General features: G+C 49.9%; 7 protein-coding genes across 7 annotated transcripts; 5 read left to right on the forward strand and 2 right to left on the reverse strand.

The window, feature by feature from the left end:
* Positions 1–1,602: 1,602 nt before the first annotated feature.
* Positions 1,603–4,487, reverse strand: N7482_008703 (NACHT nucleoside triphosphatase; the record flags this gene model as incomplete). Its single annotated transcript, XM_056690827.1, has 2 exons — positions 1,603–3,535; positions 3,592–4,487. 2 exons carry the CDS (start codon positions 4,485–4,487, stop codon positions 1,603–1,605), a joined length of 2,829 nt encoding a protein of 942 aa, XP_056540592.1.
* A 2,058-nt stretch (positions 4,488–6,545) lies between these two features.
* On the forward strand, positions 6,546–7,550 carry N7482_008704 (uncharacterized protein; the record flags this gene model as incomplete). Its single annotated transcript, XM_056690828.1, has 1 exon — positions 6,546–7,550. The coding sequence occupies one exon, from the start codon at positions 6,546–6,548 to the stop codon at positions 7,548–7,550; it is 1,005 nt and encodes a 334-aa protein (XP_056540593.1).
* A 448-nt stretch (positions 7,551–7,998) lies between these two features.
* Positions 7,999–9,187, forward strand: N7482_008705 (ceramidase; the record flags this gene model as incomplete). Its single annotated transcript, XM_056690829.1, has 7 exons — positions 7,999–8,051; positions 8,117–8,129; positions 8,201–8,261; positions 8,324–8,464; positions 8,523–8,804; positions 8,855–8,972; positions 9,025–9,187. 7 exons carry the CDS (start codon positions 7,999–8,001, stop codon positions 9,185–9,187), a joined length of 831 nt encoding a protein of 276 aa, XP_056540594.1.
* Positions 9,188–9,620: 433 nt separating this feature from the next.
* Positions 9,621–10,464, forward strand: N7482_008706 (NAD-binding Rossmann fold oxidoreductase family protein; the record flags this gene model as incomplete). The annotated part of the gene is made up of 2 exons (XM_056690830.1): positions 9,621–10,019; positions 10,198–10,464. The coding sequence occupies 2 exons, from the start codon at positions 9,621–9,623 to the stop codon at positions 10,462–10,464; spliced, it is 666 nt and encodes a 221-aa protein (XP_056540595.1).
* Positions 10,465–10,998: 534 nt separating this feature from the next.
* On the forward strand, positions 10,999–13,532 carry hrdA (E3 ubiquitin-protein ligase HRD1; the record flags this gene model as incomplete). The annotated part of the gene is made up of 4 exons (XM_056690831.1): positions 10,999–11,022; positions 11,082–11,153; positions 11,197–12,269; positions 12,347–13,532. 4 exons carry the CDS (start codon positions 10,999–11,001, stop codon positions 13,530–13,532), a joined length of 2,355 nt encoding a protein of 784 aa, XP_056540596.1.
* A 561-nt stretch (positions 13,533–14,093) lies between these two features.
* Positions 14,094–15,244, reverse strand: N7482_008708 (putative mitochondrial carrier protein (Rim2); the record flags this gene model as incomplete). Its single annotated transcript, XM_056690832.1, has 3 exons — positions 14,094–14,306; positions 14,363–15,062; positions 15,129–15,244. The coding sequence occupies 3 exons, from the start codon at positions 15,242–15,244 to the stop codon at positions 14,094–14,096; spliced, it is 1,029 nt and encodes a 342-aa protein (XP_056540597.1).
* Positions 15,245–16,823: 1,579 nt separating this feature from the next.
* N7482_008709 (DUF3431 domain-containing protein) lies at positions 16,824–18,056 on the forward strand (the record flags this gene model as incomplete). The annotated part of the gene is made up of 1 exon (XM_056690833.1): positions 16,824–18,056. One exon carries the CDS (start codon positions 16,824–16,826, stop codon positions 18,054–18,056), a length of 1,233 nt encoding a protein of 410 aa, XP_056540598.1.
* Between the last annotated feature and the right edge of the window lie 747 nt (positions 18,057–18,803).

An 18,803-nucleotide genomic window follows, 5' to 3' on the forward strand; every position in this document is an offset into this window, starting at 1 on the left:
AGTCGTCTGAGGCAGGTGGTGAGAGTCGGAGATGAAGCTTGGTTGGTCTCAGGAAGGAATGGTAGGTTGATGTAGAGTCAGATCTGCCACATACAGAGGTAAGAGCTGGGGAGCCAGGAGCGTCCAGTCACTCCACATGGTCTGACAAAATTGCATCCTCTCACCTGATTTGGGAGGCTCCAGGCCAAGTGCTCCGTTTGTTGAAGTGGCGCGGTTCGACGAACTGGGTAATCTCCGGAGCAATTCTTTGGAACCCGACGCACTCACGTTCCCCCAGCGTAAAGACTCTCCGTGCCCTTTGAACTTCAGAGGTATACCAATCCGCGCCCTTTTTGCAATAAGCAATCCCGATAGCGTGAATGTCTCTCTGGCATTTCATCTTTATTTTACTGTCAATCCCGGTTTCCTTTTAAGTGCTCGGGCTCAATACAACTTCTGTCACGGCTTACCAACTTTGTGCCGATGAGACTATAAATCTTTTCAGCGAAGGGTCGTCTAGTTGAACGGAGGTCTACGTAAACGACCTATAACCAGCCTTACCCAACTTTATCATCTGCTAAGTCTATACTGCTTCCGTGGGTACAAGGAAAGACGCTGACCATGCCTGGTACTTGAGCTTTGATATCCACGAATGGAAAGCAACAATGGAAACCCTGATCATAGCATTCTGAGTCTGGATGATGGCTGGCGGAGCTCCATATTGCCCAAAGGGGTTGGGGCATGGGGAGCATACCTGCAAGACCAGTCAGGCTGCTAAGAGGTGCCGAAAGCTGAACGAGCTGTTAGCTACAAGTGCCACATGGAGCTACTTGCAACCATAATCGATATAAAAACGCTGAATGGATCACCCTGTCCCTCCTTCCAAACAGTTTTCATGGGTTAGAAGCTTTGCTGAAGACCCTTTGTCGCGCTGAGTCATTCAGAGTCATTAAAGAGGCTAAATCTGCCCATAATCTCGCGGCAAAAGTCACTTGCAATCGAGGTTGTAGAAAGGGGTGATTTACTCTAGGCTCCCTTGACCGTGCTTTATGAACTTATATCTAATCAAATAGCATCTGCATTCTTGTCCGCTGAGTCTGTGAGAGTATCTGTATGTTAGAAACTAGGAGGATATAGATACATAGGAGTGGCAGGCGGCCGAACTGAGGGAGATTTGACGGCTATGGGATATATCAATTCGCTAATTTGCGAGGGTTTTGGGGCATTTAATATAGCAAAAGACCGTTTTCCTATGTATCTACTACTTCATACGCGTGGGCTGGCGTTCGGAATGCTCTTGCTTGCGCCGGAGGAAGCGCCTGCATAACCATACGACACGAGTAAGGCTACATCAGGTTAATAGCGTATCATCATCATCATTACCCATGAGCTTTCCCTTCGATCAATTTCCATCTCTCACCAACTCCGTGAGCCTCGGAGTGAGAGGGTAAAGGGCAACGTGTGATTGGTCCACCATGACTGCTTTCTCTACCTTGGAGCTGCTAAGGGAAGATGCAGGATGAGTAGAATCTTGAAAAATCTCTAAGGACAACCATGTATCTCAGTGGAGGTTTCTGCTAGTTCAGTGCCATTGCCCCTCGCAATGTGGGCTTGATGATCTCTTCATATCTGCTCCACCCGTTTATGACCTCCCGCTAAAGCGGCCTTGAGCGCGCTACCATGAAATCCGCCTTTAGCATTCACATCAGCACCCTTGGCCAATAGTATTTTGACCGCCTTTTCATTTCCAATATGAGATGCAGCTTGCAGTGCGTTACTGTATTTTCCACCTCGGGCGTTCACGTCAGCGCCATTGGCCAGTAGTATCTCCACCACTTTCTCCGAGTTTTCGAGTGCTAGATTCAGAAGTGCATCTCCTTGGGGAGAACCGTTCGTAGATAAATCATCCACAAACATTGCCGTCATAATCTCAAACAATCGCCGTATGCTTCCTTCTTCGTGTAGGATTGGACTCATGAGCGAAGCTGCACGCGCATTCCCAGCGGTAAGCGTCTTTACTGCAAATCCCTCCATACCCTCTCTTAGAAATTGGTATGCCGCCTGCCCAAGCATCTCTCGCTGAGTCAACGATGCGCAATAGAGTGGATTACCGAGATTTCCACCTCGAGCATTGACGTTGGCACCTTTCTTCAGGAGAAGCTTCACCGCATTCTCATGGCAGATGAGCGACGCATATAGCAGTGCCGAATCTATAGCAATTTGGACATGGTCATTCGAGATTTGTTGGCCCAAATTCAGGAGTTCGTCCACCCTTTTTTCGTCGCCGCGGATGGACGCGGTCTGAAGTTCTTGACTCAGGCCGTTAGGGCTGATCTGCGCACCGTGTTCTAGTAACAGCTGCATCACTTCCTTGTGGCCATAGAGTGATGCCACTCGGAGTGCATTGCCATATCTTCCACCCTGGGCGTTGATATCGGCTTCGGACTTGAGCAAGGCCTGCACTACTTCCTTGTGGCCTTTACAAGAGGCCGCCTGGAGTGCAGTGCCATAGTCTCCACTTTGGATGTTGACATCGGCGTTGTGGCTTAGCAAAACATCCACCACATCCTTATGACCTGTCAAAGATGCCGCCAGGAGTGCAGTACCACATTCTCCACTCTGGATATTGACATCAGCTTGATACTTGAGCAAAACTTGCACCACTGCCGTGTGTCCTTTCAAAGATGCCACCCGGAGTGCATTGCCATATCTCCCACCCTGGGCGTTTATATCACAATCTGTTGCCACTATCCTTTCGGCAATGTCGTCAAGTCCAAGAAGACTTGCGTAATATATAGGCGGTCCCCTATGATGCATCACCTGTTCGGAAATTGCAAAAGTGCCCCATGCAGTATCCACATCATTGAGGTCAACCCAAGCGCTAAAGCAACCGCCTTTGCCATCGTGAAACAGGTCAAACGCAAGATCCTTGAGGTCAGAATCTTTATTCTGACAGGCTGCGTAGTAATGAAACCATTCCATAGCAGCGAACGGAGCGAATGGAAACTTTTCATCTCTTTGGCCGGTTGTCTCATCTGAAAGGGCGGATTTCAGGTACACTAGACATATCTGTGCAAGTTCTCTGTTTGCGGAGACACGGTCGATTGCAAACGCGGCCACTTCATGTCTCCGGATAGCATCCGACTCAAGGTATTGTTGAACCAAGGAATGAGCAATATTGACAATTGCAATCTTGGCAGCTGGAGTCTTAAAGGGTGTGATGATTTTTGTCTGCGTAATCTCAATCAAGCTGCCACAGATTTTGCGAAGTTTGCGTTCGGTGAGCAGTCCTTTTTCAAGGTCTAAACGCGCCGGGTTTCGAAGATCAACCGCAAGTGCATGGCAGACTTCTCTCCCAGTCAAGGGGCGGTTCGAATAACAAAGCAAAGTCATAATACGCCGCACATTCTCAGTATTTGTCATGCCAACGCCACGCAACAGTCTCTCGTAAGTTTCATGCATATCAAGAGGCAGGTCCTCAAGGACTGTATCGAGATCTCTCAGAATCTGAGCCTCCTTCAGAGGTTGTTGCAATTGGGATGCCACATAAAGGAACCTGAAAGAAGCATCAGCCTATTAGGCCGACACGTCTTCTCAAAAGGAACTACTTACACTCCTTGTGCACGTTCTATTAATGCAGCTTGGATCTCGACATGATTGTCTTTCCACTGTTCGAGGTTTGGGTTGGTTGTCAATTGGTGGTAAACATAGTTGGCCATATCCTTGTCAACATTGGGGTTCTTCATCGTAACATCCTGGCCCTCTTGAGGGTTAAGAGATCCACGTATGTCAATAACATCGTGACTAGTCACCAAAATATGGAGGGCGGGTAGGCCCCACTGTCGCACCGTTGCTATGAAAGCCAAAACAGTCTCTCGTTCTTTGTGGTGAGGACACTCGTCCAATGCATCCAGCAGGATATAGATTTTGGGAAACCGCTGAGCAACACGGTGAAGGCAGGCAATCGGGTCATCTACATCCAATGGCGTTGTTCCGCTCTTGGAGGTATAATTTAGTTGACCAAGGTCTTTTGCGAAGTCGTCCACGTGTACCTGGTCCGAAAGCTGCAATAACAATGCACATAGCATTCCCAAGGCGCTTTGCTTCGATGAGTCTTTGAAATCGAAATAGAAAAAGGCAAGTCCGACGTCTTGGTCACCATTGACCTGAGAGCTCTTGATATATTCAACTGCGGTTGAAAACAACACTGATTTGCCACATCCAGGAGCACCATGCACCCATAGAAAGGAATTCGGCGTTTTGAGCCATTTGATAAAATCATTGCCATTTAAAAACCACTCTCCGGTACTTGCATAATGCTTTTGACGGGAATGGAGGTGGTTATCTGCGGCGTTAGGGGCCTCGAGCCAACTTTGAAGTTTTGAAAGTCTCTGAGACTCCTTGCCATGCAGCTGTAGCGCCAATGACAGGTTTGCGCGGATTCTCGCAGTATTTTCATACAAGTCTGCCAGCTTATTCTTTCGAAATGAAATTGCAATCCGTTGCATCTGATTTCGGAATCGACCTTTTGCGACTTCTCCCCACTGATTTTCCAACTACTTGATGGATTCTTCGCATCTTCTAATATCATGCTCAATCCGTTGCCGCAATTCTCCTTTGTTGGCACGAAGAGGGCAGTTCTGTATCGCAATTTTGAGTGATCGAAGTGAAACTGAAAGGCCTTCCAGGTCTTGCAACGTTCTGGCTCTGTTTTCATCTTGATCATTGTAGGAATTGTAACAATCGATGAAGGTCTGCGTGCCTTGGAGCGCGAATCCAATGAATCCAACCAACCCAGTCGATATGGAGAAAGGATCTGGCATGATAGAGCGTAATTTCTAAGAATTTGAACCGGTCGATCGTGATATGACCTAGAGAGCGGGCAATGTTTGAACAACGCGACATGAGATTCTCAAGTCAGCGTGACTAGGAGGCTCTAGTTGGAGTCAAGTTGGAAAATGGAAAATAGGGGGCGGTGCAAGGCAGACGTCGTAGGCTTATCCGAGACGCGCTAGCGGTGCAGGGGTGTGAAAGCTATTCACGATAGAAGCCTATTGCCCCGGGCAAGCTGGATTCGAATGAAGGCAAACGAAAAAGATCCAGAAAATCCAGCTATCCAATATATTACATTACAAGATTGAAGGTAGAGCAACACACATGGAGATGAACGTTTCGAGTAATATAAGTTAAAGCATTTACAACCCTGCGTATCATTATCGGGCCAGGCCTTGATACAGAATTAGTCTTATCGTTGATTACTGTAAAATCTGAGAGACAGGGGCTGATTACACTAAAATTCGAAAACAGATTAGTCTCCCAGACACTCACAGTCTGTTTCTCGGCCCACACAGTCATGTCCGAGAAAGAGGGTGAAAGCTCAAGCTCCGTTCCTATTCTTCTATTTCGAGGTGGCCGGGAGAACACGTCGCCTTGGGTTGTATCATGGTTTCTCAATGGAGTTGCAGAGGAAATGCCGACCGGATTGTACATTGAGTCTACTGATGATTGGTGTGCACAAGATTCGAGGAACGAGAGTCGACTACTCCGACCGTTCGATATTGGTGCTAACTCAATGCACGAAGGAGTAAGGAGTTCCGTTTCACTAAATGGAGTCCAAGTTGGCTCTTCGATGGATTATACCGATAGATTTTGCCAATGGACTCCTGCCCGTGGATTCATATAGTTCACATATCCATAAGGTTTTAAGGAAGGCCCCACCCGGCAGAGGAAATATGGTGGGCAGAATTTTATACTTAGCCTCGTCGATCTCGGGCAATCAACCTCCAACATGGTCTGGGGCTAATAGAGAGATCCAATGGCTTGTTCATTCTTCGTGAGAAAAATACGAAACAGTAAACCTAGTGGCCTGCTAGGTGTTTTTATATCATTTTTGTTCCTGGTGATGATTTATGATTCAAAGCGTAAAAGGTCTTTTGGCATGAATTGCACCACACAATCGTTCGTGCAAGAACTGCAATATGCTGGAAAAAGCGCTGAGACGACCCATATACTGAGATTACATTAACTTCGCGAAGAGAACGAGCCAAATTCTCGAGGATCCTGAGTCGGAAGTTCAGAGATACCCTAGATATATAGGACAGAGCATTATATCTTCGCGAAATCTTATGTGTCGTATTTACGAAAACTATTTCGAGCACTCGGGAAAATCCATGGTCATCAAATTTGCCATGCGCGAGCTTCCTGAGGCGCCGTTGCAGAGGTCATCTTTTGAGACTTCAGCTCGACCTCATCCATTCTCCCTGGGCGCTTGAAAAGATTGAAGGCTGTGGAAGTAATTTCGTCTTGAGTTACCTTCATTTGTTCTGAACTACTCTCAAGTCCTCTTGGAACATCTCCTCGAAATATTCTTCTAATCTGCTGCCTCTTCCATCTCACTCGTCTCGCCGCCCTTCTTCCGGCCTTTCCTTCCTGGTCACGATCTTTCCTTCTCGTCCGTATCTCAGAAGTGAACCCAGCGATCTTCTTCTTTCTCCGATAAACTACCACTCCACTCTCAGACGCATCCAGGTCTCCTTTTTCCTTCTCTCATCGTTCAAGCAAACCAAATGGCGGACCCTACCCCCGCGGAAGCTGAGCCTGCCGAGCCTTCTCCGGATGACATGACATACGTGGAGGTCACCAAGCATGCGGAACGGATCCTTTCGCGCTACAAGAACGAGGAGACAACCTTCAAGCCCTGGGAAGCGAAAGTCGTCTGGGAATACTGGCGGAGTTTTGAGATGATGGGACTTGTTCCTGGAGTCACGCTCCTCAAGTTCATGCAGGATGTTGTCATTCCTTTCGCATCTTCTCGAGTTGACTCCAGGCTTCAGAGATATACGCGCTACGACAAAGCCACCGGCGCGGACAGGTCCAAAACTTACAAAATTGAGGGTATCCCAGACCAGGGACCCAGCATTGTGTACCGCAAAGGCAATCTGATGACAAAGGCAAAGGTGACAAAGACAGCCGACCTACACAGTTCCAAAACTGCGGAGGACCCTATTGCCCAGAGTCGTGCAAAGCAAGGCAAAAAGCCTCCACATTCAGATCTTCCAGAGCGTACAAAAGAAAAAGTTGCTACCGAACCTACTTCTCGTTCAGCCTCCGTTGAACAAGTTAAAGAGACGAAGCAGTCTTCTAAGGGTTCAGAATCTACCATTGCCGGCAAGGAACTACAGCACGTGCCGTCAGCGCCAGCTCCAGTTCGCAACATCCCAATCGCCCAGGCCGATGACGAGGTCCTTAATGTGCCCATATCCAGTTCGAAGTACGTCGTTCACGGGTCTCTCCCTGCCCCGATCGCTAATCGGGTTGACGGACATCCGGATCTGATTAAAATCGACTGCTACGGCAAAGAGGAGATCGTGAGTATGCGAGATTTGATTTCGAACAACCATCTTCTCCAATCCACGGTGGAGTCTCTCAATACAACGGCAGCCTCAATGCAGGCCATCATTGAGGCCCAGAAAGCCAGGATCGACGTTTTGATGCACCATGTGGCAGGGCAGAACGCCAAGATCAAGAGCCTAACCAGCCAACTCGCGCTTCCAGTCAAATCGGACAAATAAACACGGTTTAATGCCACACGATGCATCTAATAACTATCGCAAGGAGCGGGTCTGGAGACAAAGGAGCGGAAAGTGAAGTTGATGCGAGTGCGACCACGATGTTGGAGGGCGCGGTGGCTGGGGTGGAACGTCCGGCGGTTTCCTTGGAAAATATGCTTAACCAAGTATCTTTATCACACGGAGTCTATTGAAGCTAGGACATAATTACAATATCATGGGCAATCAATGCAATCAGCTATTTTCAATCAATTCTTTTTGAAGTGTTAGTTGATGACAAGATTACCCATTCGGGTAAGGATCTGTTCCCGGATTCACCCTGCCCCGCTGAATATTTCGCCGCGCGTTCCGAAGGCTCCCCATCTTAAATATTTAGGCACGCCCTGGTTACTTAGCGCAACTCCCTTAAACCGACGACTCTGAACAAATCGCAGAAAGACCACCGTCTACGATGGACTCCTCCACCGTGGTCCCATTTTGGGGGCCTTCTACCTCTTACCTAAAGTATGTGATGACCGTCTGAGCCCCTCCTAGATCAAACACTTCGCTTACGTGTCAAATGTACGTAGTTTCTGTGAAGAGGTAAATCGCGTTTTTCCGTGGGCCGCTCCCCATACGGGCTCTCGTATATCAAAAGCTTATGTGCCAAATAGGATTATGTAGTAACTCGGTTCGTTGCTGAGTTCATCAACACCTTCAGCAGCTTGATCTTCAGTATGTCATGGTCAATCAATCTAGTTACAGAAAAGTTCGCACCTGATGGCCATGCCTTTTAGTCATTTACGGAATCTATGGCTTGAATCAGCTCCGCAATAAGCAGCAGACTGGTTACCGCTCGGTTTCATATTTGGGATTGATTGGGGTGGGAGTCTGCTCGGCTGGCTACCATATGACACTCAAATATCACACGCAAATGTGTACGCCTTATCCGATCCCAATGCTCCTGACGAGCTAACTGACCATGTGGAACTCTAGCGGACGAATTGTCGATGCATCTCCTGACAACGCCGCTTCTCTATCGCATTCTGACGTTCCAAGCTAGCCCGGAGCGAACCAGACTCGTGGGGATAGTTCTCTCTATTCTGTTCACCATCGTGATGGTCGTTCACATGGCCATGGACGAGTTCGTTCTTCACGCTGTCAGCTTCGGGCTCGCAGTCTATATGATCGCGACGCGTACATCAAAAATCATTTTCCAGCAAGTCACTGATCCTACACTCAGGAAAAAGCTTCGGAATATCTCATTCTTCGGTATCTGTATGTTTTTCTGTCTCCGAAATCTGATAGCAATATATTAACCAAATCAGTCTGCTTCGGCTTGGGCTATTCCGCGTGGCTCATTGATGAATGGGCCTGTGGGTTCCTGATCAACACTAGACATGCGGTCGGACTGCCACTGGCATTCTTGACTGAACTTCACGGGTGGTATGTTCCGTGTACTCTCTCTTTGAGAACCAGGTTACTGACCAAGATCCAGGTGGCATATATTGACTGCCATTGGTGGCTACGTTGCGGTCGCGCTAGTGGACCTAGTGACCACGGGTGAACTGCACGAGGACCCTACCGAGCATCTTGCCTGGCCTCTCCCTCTTGCGGCAAGATTCATAGAGTCACAGACAGGTTCTTGGAAACAGAAATAGACTTTGAAGAATATGAGGTAGATGCGTCGATGAGAAAAATGCCGATGAACTGCATTTGCGAACTAAACTTGGGTTGGACGCATCACCTAGTTCATTCACCTGGTATTCTTGCTCGCAACGGACGTATGGAGGCTGCGTAGAAATTGAAAACTACGGAATTAAGAATAAGATGTCCATCAAATGCAAGTACCGGCGACAACTGGTAAGATTGACTGTTCTCCAATCACTCTCCAGGGTGTTTTTTGTTGCCCTGGCGTCGAATCTCATCCATTATTCCCATAATGTAGATTGCCTCAGCCTACGGCCTACTTTTACTCTCCTTGCATCCTGCGAGAGCATCCAACGCGTATTCCGAGCCCCGTATACAAACCCGCGTCCAGGAGAGGTAAATTCCAATAGATTCCTTCAATTCTCGGCTGATTCCATATCGAAGATGAATAAGCACTGGTTTTTATCGATGCTTCACAGCCTCCATACCGGTCGACCTCTGTTGTACCCAAAAACTGTTCTTCGGTCTTCACAAACTCCAGCAGGGTGTGGTGGACTTCGGCCGAGTGAGCCAGCGTCATGCGTTGAATATTCTTTACCATACTCCGAGGGCAAATCTCCCTGTGTAATTTCTCCTGCACGGAAAGATCTTGATTGGGCAAATGAGAATCTTGCTCAGCGAGGTGTGCATATATACACCTTTGAGGAAGTAATCAAAATACCGAATTTGGAGGCTGTAATTATTGCCTCTCCGACAACTACTCATGCAAGCCAAAGTCTTGTTGCCATTCAATATGGGATACATGTTTTATGCGAAACGTTAGTCACTATCAATCTAGATGAGGTAAAGTTAATATTCCAAGCGATTCAGCTTTCAACACCAATCTGACCGCTTGGGCCAGTTACAAACCTAAGAAGCTCTGGGCCACTGGAATAACCACAAGGCATGCTAAGTTCTATGATTTCGGGATGGTGATGATGTATTCGGAACTATAGAGTTCTAGGTAGGTGCGATTGCTTAGTTTCATGGTTCTCGGACTCGTGCTCAAGGATATGATCACACAACCGAAATATTTAATACCATTGAAAGCAAGGATCAAAGGTGTCTAGAAAATCGGGTCGAAATTTCGGATTCTACAGGTATTCAGAATGAAGTATTCGAAGGTCGGATGGATCTTCATGCAGAGTCATCCATCACGAAAGTCAATAATTTCACCGTTGCAATCCCTGACAGGACCGAGCGTCCGATAAAGCTTGATTCGGCGTTGACGGTTTGCAGGAAAAACTGAGGACTGGATTGTTGATCACAGAGTAATGGATGTTGGAACCAATCAGTCCTCTCTAAAAGCATAGCCTCGCAGTTGCCACCCTCTAGTTGCATTTTACGTTGGCATTTTCAGTATTAGGATAAAAAAGCCTAGATCATCATATCTTATCCTGACACGGAATGAAACGCGAATATATATTTGCCACATGCAAGGGACTGTGCATTAATGGACAATGTAGAAACTCTCATTCATTGGTACTTAAAGCATTAGGTCTATAATGAATGTCAAATACGATTCCTAAATCCCCACCACTAGTCGGTCATTGCTAGTGCACCCTTCAGAATATCCTACAGTAACTAGTTACCTTGAGAACGGGCCCGGGACAGGCACGTGCGCAGAGGGTAGTCGAGGCTGACGTAATATGCGGAGGCGTGCAACGTTATTCTGGAAAGCTGTCCAGATTGAGGTATACTCCACGTCTCCCGATGCCCGCGTGAGGTTGCACCCCCTTCCTTCTCTGATGACCTTCGACTCGAAAGTCTCAGTTTAATTGCCATGAGACTGGCCGCGTACACTGGGGTGAGTGATTCTATCCCACACAAGTGACTGCTCTCCCGATCGCCGCTGACTCCTGTCAGGCCTCCGTGGCCCTGGCCACCGGTGTGTTCTTGAAGGCGCTACACCAGAGAACGAACTTCTACGCCGCTTGTGTATATCTCTCGCAGAGTAGTGCGAATCTTATGGTCTGTTCAGTTGACACCTCTTCTATCTTGCCCTGGCTCCGGGCTATCCTGCTCCGCATCGAACCATGCTGACTCGTGCGCCCTGGGCGCGACCCTGCAGATCCTCACGAACTTATGCCTCCTCGCGACCGGCTTTATCCTGTTCTGGCTACAGCGACTTCTATATGGGCCTCTTCGGCCAATCGAAACCGAACAACTCTACGAGCGAGCGTGGTTTGCCGTCACGGAGACATGTCTGGCCATGACCATCTTCCGGGGAGAGCTCGGGGGATGGTTTCTGGTCATGTTCATCTTGCTCCTGGTCGGCAAAGTCTGGGGATGGATTGGCGAGGGGCGAGTTGAATATTTGGAGCAGCAACCCCCGGCGAATCCGCTCCTGTTCCACATCCGGTTGGCACTGTCGCTGGTCTTGTCAGTCCTCTTCAATGTGCTGATGCTCCGGTATTGTGTCAACACCGTGATCGATGAGGCACGGGCAGACATGATGATTATGTTTGGCTTTGAATTTGCTATCTTGACCATCTTGTCCACTTCAACCACACTTCGATACAGCATCGCGTTGACGGAGATCTATATCACCCGCAAGCAAGTCAAAGCGAAGATGGAGGAACGCCGAGCTGAGATTCGGGCGGCTCGTGTTGAGGCCATCCGAGAACACGCACGTGCTGGGGCAAGTTCCCCTCCTCCATCGGTCGACTTGCCTGATGAGAACGATGTAAATGAATTGGAGATTGACGTTCCAGGGTGGGAGGAGAAGGGTCGATGGGTATTCTACCTCGACCTGCTGACAGATTTCCTGAAGCTCGCTGTCTACCTCGTCTTCTTCGCAATTCTTCTAAGATTCTTTGGTTTGCCGATTCACATTCTACGCGACGTTGTTGTTACGATGCGATCTTTCGGCCGTCGCATCATGGACTTCCTTCGATACCGGAATGCAACCAGAGATATGAATGAACGATACCCCGACGCCACAGCAGAGGAGGTCGCGCGCGAAGATGTTTGTATAATCTGTCGGGAGGAAATGACTCCAGCCCAGCCTGCTGCGGGTGTAGACGGGGGGCGGGAGCACAGCCAGCGGCGGGTGTACAGCGTGTGCCCGATCGTCTGCGTCCAAAGAAACTTCCTTGTGGGCATATTCTCCACTTCGCTTGCCTTCGCAGCTGGCTCGAGCGCCAACAAAACTGTCCTACTTGTCGACGTCCCGTGATCGCGCCTCAACGCGCCCAAGGAGCGGCTGGCGAGGCCAACATACCCGGCAATGTTGGAGGCGCCGCTCAGCCTAATGGCGCCGGTGCAAACCCGATGCCTGGCCAGCCAGGTGCTCAGGGGGAATTACCAAGAGCTCGAGTATATCAGCTCGGTCCATTCCGAATTGGCTTCGGTGCTGTCCGTGGTGACCTTTTACACAACATTCACCAGCAGATTCACCAAGGCAACGCACCATTACAACCCGGCGCAAATGCCAATCCACCTGGCCCGCGTCAGATTGGTTTCGGGTTTGGATTTGGCCAGCGTCCGCCAGCCCCAGCTCCTGTCCAAAACCAACCTAATGCCGCGTCCTCCAACTTCGCCGATATCCACACTCAGTTGCAGCAGATTGAGCAGCAAATAGCGCAAGAGATCAGCTCTCTGCGCATTGCCGCAGAGCAACTGCGGCGTGTGCGGCAGCTTCAGGTAGAGCTAGATCGGCTTCGCCTGCAGGCCGACCCTGCAGCCCAAACAGCCACGTCCCCAAGTCCCACAGCAACGATACCACCTGGCACCTCGACCTTTACGTCCCGTCGTCAGTTTGTCTCTAACCCGGGCGCTACGCCTCTGGCTGCTGGCGATCCCGGTCTACCAGAGGGTCTCAGCCTTCCCGCTGGATGGACTCTTCTTCCTCTTCATTCCACAGAGCAAGGTGCTGGAAGCATGTCACAGGCTATCAACCCAACTCCCACCACATCTGCACCACAGCACCCAAATGGCATAACCGCGACTCAAGCCGCCGAAGCCCCGGCTCCAGCCACCACTTCCACCTCTGAAGACAGGCACACCGAGGTAATCGAAGCGACCACTTCAAGTATCGCAGAGGCTGAGTCAGATAACGCTGTGCCCAACTGGTCTGTGCCCAGCGCACCATCTTCGGTTGAGCATCGAGCAGACTCGCCATCCCAAGAGTGGACAGACGTGCAATCCGAGCAAGTCCCTGAGGCTGGCCCCTCCTTGATCCCCTCTACATGGGGCAGTAATGGGCAACCCCCCAAATCAGTCCCTGAGGCTGAACCTGCACGTCCCGAATCCCCATCCAAAGGTAAAGGCCGCGCAGCCACGGTGGAAGAGGGAGCCGAGGAAGAAGCGTCTTGATTGACCCCCAATACCCCCTCATGTATTTTTTTCTATCTCGTTGAGCCCCCCGACTTCCCACTACTGGTCACATTCCCGCCCACTCTTCGACCCAGCGTTGCATAGCGTTCTTGAGCAAAATATCATACCCGGTTGTCCACTTTTTCACTTCGATATATGCCTGAGGCTGTCAGGGGCACGGTGCCCCCGAGGCGAGGACTCGCACGATTGCCAGTTAGTGGTGTACACACTTTATATTCAATGTAACAAGCGATGAATTCGGGATGGTATGCTAATAAGAGACATTCAATCCTTGCCAAATCTGCGGCAAAACGAATGATTCATATATCCAATCTATTAAAGTTGAGATTGATAGTAATAACAAGCAATGTGTTGTAGTGTATGGTACATTCCTCAGACAGGAGATTCTATGCACAGCCTCAAAAAAGATCCAGTCCACCAACGCCCAAGATAGAATACATGCAATTAAGTCACGACGGCGCCTCGTCTAGCAAGACTGGAAAAAGGAGACCGGTTCGAGATGATATTGTACAGTGTGCGAATGCACTTATTGTTTGATGTTTATGCGGACGTGCCGATAAACCGCAGGACGAACTCGTAGACACCCAGAGTGATGATGGCTGAGGGGACCGAGCGAACCATATGCGGCATAAGACCTCCGTAGAGACCTGCCATACCCTCTTCTTTAGCAATCAGTCGGAAGCACTGCACCAGACTGGTGTATTTGGGAGAGCCGTTTTCCAGCGGTGCTTGGCGCAGTCGTGTTCGGATAACCTAAAGTAAAGTCAGTAAGTCTTGAAGATATAGTTTCTGAGGGTGTGGTGCCGTACCTCGTGCGGGTATGCGATGAGGGCAGCAGCAAACTTGGCGGATCCCGCCGCACCGGTTGTGCTGAGCCAGCTTGTGATTTCCTTTTGCGTGGCCGATTCCTTCCCATCCGTCGATCCGAGCGATTTATGTAAAATAGTCTTCATCCGTTCGTACAGGACCAGGTGAAGCGCCGTCTCCAAGGAACCTAGATAACTTGCGCTAAGTCCCCTGTACAACCCGCGGATGCCCTCCTGGCGGAGAACTTGGCGGACACAGTCCAGACTGTTCTTGTACCGGCGGCTTCCAGTGGTTGCTTGAGCTTTGTCCAGTTGCAGTCGTGTCTTGACCAGCCAAATTGGATTGGTTGCCGTGGCCGTCGCTATTCCCGCGGAAATAGCGGCTTGCGCGTGGACGAGCGTTGAGTCTTCGCCTGTTCCTAGCAGCTGGGCGCCGATCCGCTTACAGTTTCCGTAGACATAGAACTTGATGGCAGTAGCCGGAACCACGCCAGCAAGACTAGGGCCAAGGCCGCGAAAGAATGCTCTCCATCCTTCTGCTTGATAGATATTGCCAATTATTCGGACAGTTTTGTGACTTGTGTGTTGAGGGATAGCGCCCGCGGAGGCGGCGGAGGGAGGACGTTGGTAGAAATCAGATTGGAGTCGTGTTCTCAGGACATCGAGGGGAGATGTAGCGATAGCAGTTGCAAAGCCACCGCTCCTATAATGTGCATGTTAGTGCAGATCCGGGGGGATGGCGATTGTCACGGAACCAAAAAAAACTTACGCGCCAGCTAGCAGGTGAACCAACGGGTCATGGGACTTCTTCGTTGTGACATGTGAGGCCTTGAGAGGAGTGTTCTCCTCAGCGGGTCGACCGTGGATCTTGGGACTTTGTTGCATCGCGCCAGCACATTCTACAAAGGAAGAAGACAAGATGCGAACCCAGGAAATTTCCCTTCTCCGTGGTTCGGCGCCGCAAGTTTTCGCGTTGTCACGTGAGATAACACATCTCAGCATCCCGATAGGCGCCACTAGCCACTTTTTCCGGCTGGACGCGTTTGAAGGACGCGCGAATGGTTATATTCTTGATTATTTCGGCAAGTATTCTTGTATAGATAGTTTAATGGATTTGCAAAGATACTCCTGATTTTTTGGATCTCCTACGCTACGCTTTAGGGAAGTGCCGTGAAATATGTCTGAACCGTATGCTAAATACATCTTGCCAACTACAAGCGATGGGACGGGTAGGTTTCAGACGGCGGGATTGGCTAATTTTATTCTCTGTCATCTGAATGAAATTGTTATTCTAGTTTACATATACATCGGATAGTAAATCCGGACGGCCATGGAAATGTTATAGATCGCAAGTAATCCCTACATCACGGTAGTTATTACTTGATCATCATTACGTTGAAGCTTGTTTGCCCCTCCGATGCTTGAAGTAATATTTGTATGGACCCGTTTAATATCGATTTCCACAGGGAATCCAACTCCAATGAAAGAATAAATGCTCTACCGATCCGCCAGCATCTATGAAACTCCCCTGGAAGATTGAAGATATATACACTCAAGGGGGAACAAGTCTGGCGACCAACCAAAAACACTAAAAAAAGAGTCGTTGAAATTTGTAGTTATTCTTTGGCAATTTGTACGGAACATAGACAAACGAACAGATATAAGCCATGCTAAGCTACTCCCATATGGAGGCGGCCAAGCCAAGTCCCAGCAGCAAACAGGTGGATATTCAGGGGCGATCTCCGCCGCTCATTTTCTGCGACGGCTATCATTTGTGGTTTCAGGGATCTGCAGTGGCCACTGTCATCGGTTTCACCTGGTCTATCTCGATACGAGTGCAGGGCAGTGATCATCCTTCGCACCGCCCCATTTCTCGCTATTCCGTGGACTGAGTCTTTCGCTTTTCAACCTCGGGCCACTCACTCCTTTCGCGCTTTCTTCTGCCGATGCGTTAAGCCACAGACCGCTCCGACTGCTGTCGTCATCCTCGCGCGGTGCGCAATCCGAGGACCACTGAGGTCCACCTCCACCCGTGTCTTAGCCCTTCATTCGCCCTCGGCGCCCCGCGATGGGCCGTTTGAGTTGCTGGCACATCGAATATTAGGCACGGGCAGGCCCCAATCTAGACCCTCGTTCTATGAGGAACAAACTTCACCTCTCAACTCCTTTCGGCTTCTGATCCTCACTACCAGAGCCGGCAATCGCGGCAACCCCCTTCTCCCTTCCACCCTTCTGATTCGGAGACCGAACCGATTCATATGGTCCTGTGCAATGGTGTTCTTCTGAGTCTTGAGTACGTTGGCTGGAGCTTTGTCGCAATGCTGATTTTCCAGCATCTCCGGGCGTCTTGTCATATATGCCGGCCTGCTGACAGCATCTGGTTGGACGAAAAATGAGGCTAACTCTCATCTTGTGCGACAGATCAATTCTCCGCGTATAATTGACCTCGTCCCACCCACCTTCCATGATTCTCTCACGGCGCGCAGTCCTCTTCCTCGGCGTCAGCTTCTTCTTTATCCTCTTCATCACAGCCCGCCGTCTATCACAACCATGGAGCAACTATTCGCAGGCCGTGGGTCTAGGGGAATATTACAATTCCTCCAGCCCCGAGTGGACCGGAGCCTTCAACATCACAAGCCATGGCAGTAAAGCCCTGTACGCCCCTCAACCGAATTACCTCCCCGGCATTCCGAAACCGCCTGGATCGACGTATACGAAGATGTTGGTAGTGCCGCGGACCAAGACGGAGGATACAAGCTGGATTGAGCAGGAGTTGCCGGACTGGAGGAGTGCGATCTACGTAGCGGATGACCCGAAAGCGCCCTTGCACCCACCGAAGAACAAGGGTCATGAGGTGATGGTGTATCTGTCCTTCATTGTCGACTTCTACGAGGAGCTTCCCGACGTTGCGGTGTTTATGCACTCGCACCAGAACGCCTGGCACAACGAGGAGCTGTTTGGTGGTGATTCTGCGGAGATTCTCCGGCGACTGAGCATGGAGCGGGTCATTCGAGAAGGATACATGAATACGCGCTGCGCGTTTGGCCCCGGGTGTCCCGCCTGGATGCACCCCGGTGCTGTCGAAGAGGACGAGACCAAGCAGGAAGAGGTAATGCTGGCTCGTGCGTGGGGGGAGTTATTCCCAGACCAGCCCGTCCCGTCGGTGCTAGCCCAGCCATGCTGCGCCCAATTTGCTCTGTCCCGGGATCGTATACGTTCAATTCCTCGCGCCCGTTTCATATTCTACCGAGACTGGCTGTTGCAGACGGACATGAGCGATTATATCGCAGGTCGTATCTGGGAATATCTTTGGCAATACGTGTTCACCGGCAACCCCGTTGTCTGCGTGGAAGAGAGCGTGTGTCTCTGCGATGGCTACGGGTTCTGTTTCGGTAGCCCGGAAAAATACCAAGAGTACCGTGCTATGGACACCGAAAGGAAAGAAATGCAGCAGCAACTAGACGACTGGGTCTACATGAGTGAGGAACTCAGGTTGGCCCAAGAAATGGGAGAACTAGATGAAACGATGGACTTGGAAGTCCCACCCCTTGGCCAGAAATCTGAGATCGAGGAACAGGTGTTCGAAAAGCACATGGCAGTCGCCGACGTCCTCGAAGCTGCCATTGAGCGTGGCAAAAATCCGAAGTTCCGTGCTCTGGAGGCCGGTCGCCCTTGGAAGGAGGGTGATGGCTTCTGAATGTCCGTGGGATCCGGGCCTCCACGACTCTCTTTCCCACGCAGGCCGAGTCCCGGGAGCATTTGTTGGACTTCTATTTGCAATATCACCAATCTACCGGCGTTGGAGATGGCATGTGCGCCATATACTTTGCGGATCTGATTAGAATCAGCTCTGATCAAACTGCATTCTAATACTTGTTTTCTGGTTACTGGCGTGTGATATGGCAATCTTCTTGGGTACATACTGCGATTTGACTTCCCTGTACATTCATACAGCATGAGAGGCTGTGAGAGTTTTCCTAGTGGGATTGACTGAAATGTTCCAAATTCGTTACATTGATCTATTTGTCTTTCTGGACGATGTATACTTTGTTGGATTGAATCTAGAGACGTGAGTGCTGGGGTAGTATAGACAGATCCAAACACTTCGATGACTACAACACGGAGCGGGTAATCACGTGACTAGACTGCAAGGTTTGCACTGTCTGTCCTTCCTTCAAACCACGCAAACATCATCATCAATCGCCCCGTCGCGTTGCGCTCTTATCAGTTGGACGCTCGAGAGCTGTCGTGAATAGCTTCAACCTCCTCCAACCTTCGACGCGCTTACTACCCCTCGCGGGGTGTGGCGCTGTGAGGTTCTCCTAGAAAACTATCGCCTCCAGCTCGCAACTCCGACGTGTCTGCGACTAACTGCAGCCATCAATTAGCTACTCCGGAGCTCGTCGCTGCTGATCCACTGCCATATTTCGCCTTTTTGAACATC

The sequence above is a fragment of the Penicillium canariense genome (genome assembly GCF_028826845.1).
Source record: "Penicillium canariense strain IBT 26290 chromosome Unknown utg000006l_segment0_segment0, whole genome shotgun sequence".
Lineage (NCBI taxonomy): Eukaryota > Fungi > Ascomycota > Eurotiomycetes > Eurotiales > Aspergillaceae > Penicillium > Penicillium canariense.